Source organism: Leiobunum rupestre, chromosome 11, assembly GCF_980474605.1.
Source record: "Leiobunum rupestre chromosome 11, qqLeiRupe1.1.hap1, whole genome shotgun sequence".
Taxonomy (NCBI): Eukaryota; Metazoa; Arthropoda; class Arachnida; order Opiliones; family Sclerosomatidae; genus Leiobunum; species Leiobunum rupestre.
In genome coordinates this window covers 45,006,236-45,017,743 of record NC_143394.1, presented here as the reverse complement: position 1 = coordinate 45,017,743, position 11,508 = coordinate 45,006,236, and the positions used below count along the sequence as shown (strand labels likewise).

The window sequence follows — 11,508 nt, the reverse complement described above, 5'->3', positions numbered from 1 at the left end:
GTATAAAAGCAGGTAAATATGCCTGCTGTACCTCACAATGTAAAGGTACTGTCACGTGCAAAAACGTAATTTTGAAATCAATCAATTTTGTTGTTTATTAGATGTAATGTCATTTTACTGATTACTAATTAGTATTATTAAAAGGACATATTTAAGATTGAACATTATCGTTACTGCATTTTTCAAAGGTTATTATGAAGTAAGTAGAAATGGGAAACAGTTAGTATTTGTGAAAGTCGCCATTAATAATACTTTCGATTTCGTTAAAAAGATAACTTCATCCGAATAGATAAACCAAAAGAATATATTTTTATAAAAAATTCGAACAAAATTTAGACATGACGTAAATAATCTTAGCGCGTGTGCACGCGCCTTTAACACGCGCTAAACAGATTGCGTCACCTGAATTTCTCTTACGTCACAAGACATAGCTTTATTAGTATAATATTCCTCGCGACTTAATCACGCGCTCCTAGACTTGTAAAAGTAAAAAAAATAAACGTTAAAACCAGAATCGACTTTATTGGAAGACATTGTTTTGTGTCCTGGCTATTTTAATTGTGCTTGGACCACACTTTACTGAATAATTAAGAAAATGAACACCGACTGGACAATGTCGGATAAAGGATCTTCAGTTTTCGTTAACACGTAAGTTCTACAAAACGTCCTTAGAATTTAAATTCCCTCCTACTAGGCCTAACATAGAACAGATCAAATCGTTCGAAGAGCCACGAACGAAATATAGCTTCTACTGACATTTTGGTTTACTTAATGATAGTTCTTTGATTTAACTGCAGTAATTAAACTTATTAATCCGAGTTACTACTACATTTTCTTCATGGTGGAAGATTGTTCAACACATTTCATTTATTATTCAGAACGCAAAAACAGCAATCGTGCCACGCGAAATCTTTCTCAATAGTTTTAACCGATTCGTTTATTATGCAGGACATCAATGAACCAATCGATAAAAGAGGACAGCCGAAGGGAAAAACAGAGAAGATCAAGACAAGGTAAGTCTAAGTTCAGTCTATCCAGATTTACAGGAATCTTTCGCAAGGGAGAGGAAGGAAACAAGATTCAAGAGGAGAGCGAAGCTCACCAGCGCCTCAACAGCACATCGATCCCTGGTTCTGTGGACAGAAGCGACTTTGAAATAATCTGGTTGCACAGGCCCGAGGACGACCAAACGCAGAGGACGTAATAACCACTACTATTATCTTAAGTGCCACGCGAGATCTTTATCAATAGTTTTGACCGTTTCGTTTATTATACAGAACATCAATGAACCAATCGATAAATGGGGACAGCCGAAGGGAAAAACAGAGAAGATCAAGACAAGGTAAGTCTAAGTTCAGTCTATCCAGATTTACAGGAATCTTTCGCAAGGGAGAGAAAGGAAACAAGATTCAAGAGGAGAGCGAAGCTCACCAGCGCCTCAACAGCACATCGATCCCTGGTTCTGTGGACAGAAGCGACTTTGAAATAATCTGGTTGCACAGGCCCGAGGACGACCAAACGCAGAGGACGTAATAACCACTACTATTATCTTAAGTGCCACGCGAGATCTTTATCAATAGTTTTGACCGTTTCGTTTATTATACAGGACATCAATGAACCAATCGATAAATGGGGACAGCCGAAGGGAAAAACAGAGAAGATCAAGACAAGGTAAGTCTAAGTTCAGTCTATCCAGATTTACAGGAATCTTTCGCAAGGGAGAGAAAGGAAACAAGATTCAAGAGGAGAGCGAAGCTCACCAGCGCCTCAACAGCACATCGATCCCTGACACTATGGACAGAAGCGACTTTGAAATACTCTGGTTGCACAGGCCCTTTGACGACCAAACGCAGAGGACGTAATAACCAAAGCTTCTGTTTTAAATGCCTCGTACCATTAGCTTATCTCGTTTTATTTTCGGTCAAGAACATAAATGGACTATCCTAAAGATGAGCATACATCGTTCACGCGAAGAAGTACAGCCAACAGACGCCAAACGAAGAGGGCTGAGCAAATTCAGAAATACGTCAGACCTCGAAATGAAATGGTCACAAATTTGTAGAATGTTACACAAGTTGAAAATTTTAAAAGCTTTTAAACCCTTTGGAACGTATATCAAAATTGTTTTTCTTAAAATTAATCGAACTGTATTGAAACTTAACCATAAATATATATTTTTGTCTTGTTATTTTTCTCTTTTTAATTGGTATTAATATAAGCTTTCATTCATATGTGTTAATTAATAGAGTGCATTCAATGAACATTACGAATATCAAAATTGATTTTCTAAAAGATAATATAATTAACTGTTATAAATGTTTAACTTGTACATTTAGTTGACTTAATATTTAGTAGTTTAGTATTAATATTTGTTTTAATTCTAATGTATTTTTATATAGAGTGCATTTTGATAAACATTATTATCTCAGAATACCACTTTAGGAAGGAATATCAAAATTGCTTTTTCTAAACACAAAACAGTAAAAAATATTATATTGTATTTCCCTGAACCTTTCCTTCTTTTATAACAGTCCTTTTTATCGCTTTACGTCCTTTGTTAAATGTTTCTCAAATTATTAACTATTTGCCTTTGTACCGTGTTTGTTTTCTCAATAAAGTTTAGTTCCCCCTTAAACGTTTGTTGTTATTTCGCCGTCTTTTTAGCCTCACCCCTCTAGTTTTCCTAGGTTTAACATTTATTAACTATATAGAATTGTACTAAATGAAATGAAACTAACAAATAATTTAAATGTAAATGGCCAAAATATTAAAACTACCTCGAGAACCGTTGGTATTACGGATTTAGTTGTTGCTCGCCATATTATTAGTTCAAAAACATTGATTTGACCAAATTTGACCAATCAGAAGCCAAGAAATTGAAGGTTAATGAATTCAGTGTTTGATAATAAAATAATCTGATTAGTGAGATTTCAATTGAAATGTTGAACAACACTATGAACTCCGTCTTTAAACGAGCTCAAGCGTGTACCGTAACCGACGGTGGTATAATTGAACCGTTGTAAACTATTCAGAATTTATTTGATTTAGTCCCATTAAAACTAATCAGATTATTTTATTATCAAACACTAAACCATTAACCTTCAATTTATCTTCTTCTGATTGGTCAAGTCAAAGTTATTTGAACTAATAATATGGCGAGCAACAACTTTCTAATTGAAAACAAATACATAAACCCAACGGTTCTCGAGATAGTTTTTGAATGACCTTGAAGACACGGTTTACGGTCATTCAATATTATACTAGTGAATGTCCCCCTGCACGTAAACGGATCCTTAGAAATTGGGAAAAAACACACGTTTTTCAGTTATTTATAATTTTTTAGTGAACACCCTGTATCTCAATTGTTGATCTATAAAATGGTAATTTTCACTATTTAAACGATAGAGGTACCGGTGTTATACTTCAAGATATAAAAGACTCCCTGTGTAACGGGTGGGCCTATTGCTATGACCGAAATGTAGTAGTAGTAATAATAGTAATCGTCTTGTGCCGCGACAGCATTAATGAGGGCGTTAGTTCCGAGTGAATATAATTATTTTTTCATTAGACTCAGCGGGTTTCAATCACCGCCAATCAGTCCCCATTTTTTTCGTTTTGGAACTCCCTGTGGTGTCTGCAGTTCTATTCTGATCTCCGTTGGCTACTCATTGAGCGTAAGTAAATATATCCCAGGGGCGTAGGAACGTTCAAGAAGTTGGAGGGGCAAAGAGAAACGAAAAGGGGTCTGGAGAATGGTTTTTAATTTTTAATCCGAATGCATGTGTACTTTTTAGTACTATGTAAATTGGCGGGAAAATACTGAAATTTAAACACAGTTGAGATTCTATAAACTGTATATGCTTTTAAAATGAGAATTTGAGCCTTTTGAAGATTTCAACTGACCAAAAAGTGGGAGGGGGCAATAACATTAGTTGCCCCTCCCAGCCAAATTCTCGGGAGGGGCATTGCCCCCCTGCCCCTCCCGGTTCCTACGCCCCAGATATATCCATTCATATGACATTCACTGAAGCTTTGTAAAGTACAATCATCTATAACATAATACCAACTAGGAGCAACAAACACAACACCCCACACAAGGAGAACGCAACCCGTCAAAAGTCGTGGATTTTCTTTTGTAAGTTTTTCATTGGCTAGACGCTTTAGCGCCTGCTGCCGTCGGAAGGGGAATATTCGGAAATTGTTTTCCCCCCCGCCCGTAAAACGTTCAGCGTAAAGGCTCGTGACGCTCGTCCAGTGAAATTCGTACACAACTCTTCGTTAGCGTGTTTAAAGGCTAGCTGCGTTCTCCTTGTGTTTGTTGCCCCTAGATACCAATAATTATGGTATTCAATGACGCTGTACGCGTTTTGACGCGATACTTGGTTCTCCTTTGTGATATAAACTTTTGAGTATTTGGACATTCCTGGGGACGTAGCGTATCACGTACGATGTGGAAATGCCGCCATTTTGCCACAATTATACTGTGTTAAAAATTATAAAAACGTGTTTGTTATCTTAAATATTACTCAAAGAATTTGTAACCAATATAATCCAGTAATTGCGCAAACATTTCATTGCTAACATCATATGTAACATCATTACTCCTAAGTATGCCACTAGCTCTATTTCTTCACTAACGGTTTGTTTCACAGATATTGTTTCATCCGTACCCTACGTAATATTTGACGTAATATTTGATGTCATATTTGACGTCATCTAATCTCTTTGATACTCTTTGTGATTTGAATTTTTAGTCGATTAGGCCGTCGCGCGAGTCTAAAAATGTGTGTTTTTTTTTGTATATTGGAGCGCGCTTCTTAATATTTCAGTGAAGAGATCGCGTGATTTGATGCGCGCTGTCTGAAAAAATAATGCTGTTCCTCGGGCATTATGCGAGCGGCAAACTCCGACAAATGACGAATCGCGTCGTTCTCTCCAAGTGACCGGAAAATGTTTGAACCATCGTCCATGGCATTCGATGCTGTATAATTTTATCATTCATTTAGCTTCTGGGAGTGGGATAAAAATATGATTTGCTTTATCTTACCGGGAAATAATGCAGTTTTCCCTCGAGGGTCTAACAACGCCGCAACTACATATTGCGGGTCTACCAATCCTCAAAGAAGCGCGTTTTTAATCTGCACAGCAGCTCCTCCCGAAAATCAAAAAAGTAAGGAGCATTCGCCGCCGAGATCTGATCAAAAACATCCAGAAGCGTTCCAATTACCAGATGAGCAACGGGCTCTCGCTTCTGGAAGTTGTCTGTGGCGATTTTTATGGGCCTTAGCAACCTCAGTATCTCCTTCATCTGGAAGAGATGATCTTCGCTTGGCAGGTTTTCGAGAAACGCTTCGGCCTCGATGAAGGTACTCTTCAGAGCCGCAAGCATTCCATCCTACAGTAACAGGGTAAAAAAGGAAAAAAAAAAGACATAGTATTAGTGAAACCCTGTCACGACCTTGGTTTCAAAATGTCGCTTACTTGAACGAGTCGCTCCATAGCCATAAAGATGGAATTCCACCGAGTAACGACGATGGCCTTGACGTCCAGGCCCCCGGGTGACCTCCTCCGAAACGCTTCGCTCCATTTGGAGGAGCGATGGAAGAACGTCACCCAGTCGTTGACGCGCTTGACCATCACTTCCGCTCTTACTATGGTTTTGAGGGAATTATTAACCACCAGCTGCAACGAGTGGCAAATGCAGCGGACCCGGATCCACGTGTCATGAAACATCCCGAAAATTGGGAGGTTCTCGGGCTCCGGGGATGACGTTGGAGACGCGGGCAAAGTTGAAGGAATTAACATTTGATTAAGCGTATCCCATCCTATAAACGAGGTAAAACATATATACATGAGAAAAATTTCCTTTGGTTAGCGAGTTGGAAATCAAACTTGCCGTCGTCCAGAACGATACTGCCTTCGTCTTCGGAAAGTGATGATTCCAAATCACTATAATTGATGGAGTTCGAGCTAGTGGAGGACGTCGATGGACTTGGAGGCGAACCAAACTCCCAGGGCTCCGAAACGACGTCCAACAAATTCACCGCTTTTGTGATGTTGGACGCGTTGTCCGCGCAAACGCAGGATATCTACAAAACAGAAAATTATAATTAAATTCTCGCCACAGTAATAGAATAGTAATAGAATCTCTTACGGAAAACGGTGATAGATCAAATTCGGCTAAAATAGCCTTGAGTTTGGCCAAAATCGCAGCGCCGGTGTGCGCTCCTGGAAAATGGGCAAACGCCAGCAATAGGTTTCGAAAATTGAAGTCCTCGTCAATAAATTGAACACGTACTCCAATTACCGATTGCTGGCGTCGGCTGGACCAGATATCCAACGTTAAATGCAAGTTTCCGGGCGCCACCTTGCTTAGAATGGTCTGAAACAAATAAAAATATTACAAATGCCACAATTGAAAAAATAGTCAAAGATTATTAAATTATAATATATTAAAAAGGTATTTATAGATACCTTAATTTTCGGCTTAATTTCTTTATCAACAATTTTCACCAACTCCGCGACTACGCACCTCCGGCTAAAGACGTGCAAGTCTGGGTTGGCAAACTCTAAAACCTTTCTAAAGCCCTTCCCATCAACCGCGGTAAACGGCAAGCCATCCACAGCCACCATGTAAACGAGTAGGCGCTTGAAAGCCTCCTGCTTAGCTTTCTTCGCGGCCGGATCTAATTTGGATTTCTTCGCCGAAGAATTAGACGCTTCCCCCAACAGGTCAATACGGTAGCAGTGGTCGGGTGACTTCGTTTCCAAAGATATCTGGTGTACTAGTTCCTAATAAAAGTGGAAGTATGGATCTCAATGAAAATATTAAAAACAAAGGAAATTTATGAGCGACAACAATATAAACTTACAAGGTGGCGTTCTAGATTCCAGGAGCAAGAGACCTTTCCTACAATTTCGCGGCTGCATACGTTACAGCAAGCCACGACGGAGCTGGACGGCGTCACCCCATCGGCCCCCGAATAATTCCCCACGTATGAAAAATAGTCATTGACTTTTTTCCCCCCGTAGGACCCATTCGAGAATGTGACGACCATTTCTTGGTCTTGCACCATTTTCCGACGCCCTTCGAACAAGGCTGCCGCGGGTCGCTTCTGGCCCCTCTTCCTGGAGGAGACTGGCGTCGAAGACGCTAAATCCCCACATAACTCACTATTACTCAAAGACCTATAAAACATTTAAAAATATACGCAAATTAAAATTGTAGCACGCGTTTTGTCGACATACAGAAAAAATAGCGAAATAGATTCTTATATATATATATATTTTTACCATTAAAAATAAAAATAAAACAGAGAAGGAATATTTATGCTGTTGATAGAATAAAAAAAGCTGTCTTTGGAATAACCTTAGGAAGATAAATGAAATTAAAGGATAAAATTGAAATATTTACATCTTGGTCTCCGAAGCAATGACTATATCTTAGAAAAACTAAGACTAAAATCTCTAAACGTATAGTAAAATCTAAGAGAAACTGACAAAAAAATTAGTTAAGACTAAGAAAAACGGCGTAAAAATATCTCTGAAGACTCGAGAATCGACAAGAAACTGTGGCCCATTCCTGTTTACGTTGCCTTTTTATACCAAGATCTGGGCCCTTCATCACCACCCCCTTCCAATAAGTTTCGATGCTTAAATTGGTGCAAATCGAAGCCGACGGATTGTCTCCAGCTCCCAATATTTGACCCGCCCGCGGAAGGTCGACAATTCCAAGGCGTAGATGGTCAAGCCACTAAGGCGACAAGATACAATGAAGCGATGGGAAATACCATGATCTTGGTGCCTACGCGTCTCAACTTTCAGAAAGCACTTTCTAAACGGAAAGAACACGGGAAAAATTTAAATCGAAATATTTCTGAAGCTATTAGCTATTTTTTTATCAAATCCTAAGGCGAACCAAAAATACAAACTGCGTAAAAGGGCAAAATAAATTTTCAATTTTTATAACAACAATAATAATATTATATATTATAATACAATATAATAGTTATCATATTGATAACTATTATATTGTATTACATCACAGACTATGATAAAAATATAGGAAATATAAGATAATAAATGGAGGAGGATTTTTACGACCGTGTCAGAATTGAAGGAAAATATAGGCCCTGATATTGCCGTGCATTGGGTCCTGCAAAAATTTAATACACAGAAATACAAACTTACACATTTTTTGTGTCCCCCGTAATTAAAATTAGTATTAACAACTCAATCAAATTCATTTTAAATTGGATAGATCCTAACAATTATTAAATCTAAAACCTAAATACAAAATACCCTAAAATATAAAATAAATGTGAGCCCGATAGTATTGGTATTTAATTGAAATACGATTACCTTAAATTGATATGTCAATATTTTCCACCGCGAAATGTTGGTAATCATATTTTGTTTAAATAAGCTTATTAAATGCTAATATATGAAAGAGCTAAGCCGCATCTAGTTGCGCAAAAAGGTACTCATACAGACACGAAGACTTTGTTCAAAATAATTTTTCTACTCCTCGCCTCACCTATATAGTGATTACACACAAAAAGCTGGCCCATTGTCAGTTTTTTTACATGGCGTCAACCTGAGTCCGCGAATGTCGAAAGTTACGTTATTAACATAAGTACAACTCTCTTCGTTTGTCAAATTTCTACTATAGGTTAGTTTGATGTTCCTTTTTCTCTAGGAGCGCAAAGAGGCTTCTTCGTATATGGAATGCACGATGCGATTACAAACAAAGAAAAAAGGAGATTAATACCCTCGTTTATTAATTTCCGAACTATATTGTCTTGATTTTTGGGGGTAAATAATATCACATTTTACAAAAACATGTTTGCTTTGCGCTTCTACCCAACGTAGATCAGAAATTAAACAGACGTACGACGGTTAGAATACACACAATCCTCCTGATGTGTTAAGTTTGTTTGAGCTATTCAGCAAACTTCTCTGGTCATTATTTGTTAATTCTGGCCAGACGTTGAGTAACACCTTTATTTGTTACTTATGGTCACACATTGAGTGTCACTCTCACTGGTTACTTCTGCTCACACGTTGAGTGTCACACTTATTTTTACTTCTGCGCAAACTAGGTTATATGGAAACCTCAGCTATTCAAAAATAAAAATTACATGAAAATCGGACTTAAATTAAGGAACGATATGTCGACTTTCAGGCGAAAATAAAAATCCGCGAAAATTGGGCATACGTTGCAAGCATCGCGTACTGCTCCGATAAGTGTCACACTTATTTGTTACTTCAGGTCATACGTTATAAGCATAGCGTATTTTTCCGATAAGTGTCACACTTATTTGTTACTTCAGGTCATACGTTGTAAGCATCGCGTATTTCTCCGATAAGTGTCACACTTCTTAGTTACTTCAGGTCATACGTTGCAAGCATCACGTACTGCTCCGATAAGTGTCGCACTTATTTGTTACTTTAGGCCATATTAGAACGGCCTTGAAAAATACCAGAGATAAATTCGCGTATAGTCTCTATAACCACGCGTATTTCCAATGTTGGAAGTTTAGGGGGTCCGTATACGCTGCCCAAAAAACCTTACTTCGAAATAAAATTAAGCAACGTAATTGCAATTCTATGTGCTATGGAAACCACAGCTATTCAAAAATATAACTTTCATGAAAATCGGACTTAAATTAAAGAACATTATGTCGACTTTCAGGCGGAAATATAAAACCACGAACATTGGGGTCCCGTAAATAACCCCGAAAACTATACTTAAATTTAATATTTACTGATATAACCGAGTTTGTAGATCCGCCGAATCCTAACCTAACCAAATATATTTTTTTAACGTTATCGGACTTCATTTTAAATAAAAAAATCTACCACACAAAGCGAAACCACCAAAAATAGTAAATTGGGCATTTGCCCAACTTCTACGGCTCCGATTTCAAAAATTTATTAAAGGCTATCGATGCTGAGGTATGTACATTCGAACGAGACTTTTTTAGACCTAACTGTTGAAGAGGGTATGTTCCCATTTGACCCACACCCACTTCTCCCAATTCCCACTTTACCCAAAAGATAAGAGTGGTACCGTTTGACCCAGAGCCACTTCACCCAAAATTCATAAAGTTATTTATTTATGGCATTAAATTAAATTTGAATACATTTGTATTGTATGTTTAATCTTAAAAAACAAGTTAAAATAGATTAAAAATTAAATTAAATTTGAATACATTTGTATTGCATGTTTAATCTTTTTAAAAAAACAAGTTCTTTTAAGTTTCATATATTAAGATTTTAAATTAGTAGGTTTATCGCAGTTGGTGTTTCGGTTAACATGAAATGGGTTAGAAGTTCGAAGAATCGTATGATGTCGTTTTTATATCTTTTTGGGATAAATAGATTTGGGTGAAATGGACTTGGGTCAAATGGGATTGGGTGAAAAGTAGTTTGCGAGAAATGATTTTGGGTGAAATGGGACTAAATCTTGAAGAGATATGAGCGACACGGCGGCATCGGCATCGGCTACACTGCACGTGAAACTAATATACACAAGTCCTTAGGATTGTGTGTAAAAACCCAAATATTACACCGTGATTTTGTTTTAAATTTCGAAATGATTACTGATAATGCGTCAGTTTCAAAAATTCGTCACCATGTATTGGTTTAAACCTCAAAACCCTAAAAAAATGTATAAGAATTATTTAAGTCAAACAAAAACCCTAAGAAATAATTATCATTCGAAATACTCGATATTCTCAATTTTTATTTAAAAACTTGATTAACTTTAATATTAATTTAAGTAACGATTACAAATGTAAAAGTTATTATTGTCCATGGTTATATAAATAAAGTTTAAAACAAATTATTTACAAATAGAAGAATTACAAAATATTTTTCAATTTTAAAAAATTTAACGTGACGTTTTTAAAATAATTTTAATATCTCAGGAGTAGCTTTCACCTGTAGAACTAGCCTTATTTGGATCAACTAGGATTACGGAGAAATCAAATTTCTAAAGATGCGACTTGTTTGTACCGAATTGTTTCAGAACATGTAACAAATATTTTCCACATTATTTCCCCGATCAGAAAGGTAGCTACTTTTTGAAAATAATTTTTCATTAATTTGTTAGGCTTGTGGTACTCAAGTCGAACACCAGTTAATTAGATTTTATCGCGATTCTTTTATGATAAATATAAAAAACGTGTTTCAATCTGTAGGCCTGGTTTTTACTAGCGTTTCATATCTTTGGCGGACAGTATAGTACCAACGTTCTTGGATTTTAATCCCCCCAATTTACTGAATCCGCCAAATATTAGGACGCTAGTGTGAGCTGATGTGTAAAAGGTGTTGTACCCGGCTAACCCCCTCACTTGACCAACTTCATGGAATGTTTCCAAAACCCAACAACCGACAATCTGTCGCGGGGACGAAAATACGTCACGAGGATCATACCTTCCATAATGAAACGATTCGGAGAGAACGGGAGTAGCCTCCAGTCTCCTTCCAAATCCCAAAATATAC

The 11,508-nt window shown here is 37.2% G+C and overlaps 1 protein-coding gene across 1 annotated transcript in view; it reads left to right on the top strand.

The window, feature by feature from the left end:
- Positions 1 to 484: 484 nt before the first annotated feature.
- Positions 485 to 11,508, top strand: part of LOC149922984 (uncharacterized) — a 32,447-nt gene continuing 21,423 nt past the window's right edge. The window contains exons 1-4 of the mRNA XM_090163487.1: positions 485 to 648; positions 949 to 1,200; positions 1,278 to 1,529; positions 1,607 to 1,858. Coding sequence (XP_090019613.1) covers positions 596 to 648; positions 949 to 1,200; positions 1,278 to 1,529; positions 1,607 to 1,858 — 809 coding nt within the window. The 5' untranslated portion in view covers positions 485 to 595. The remainder of the gene's footprint in view (positions 649 to 948; positions 1,201 to 1,277; positions 1,530 to 1,606; positions 1,859 to 11,508) is intronic.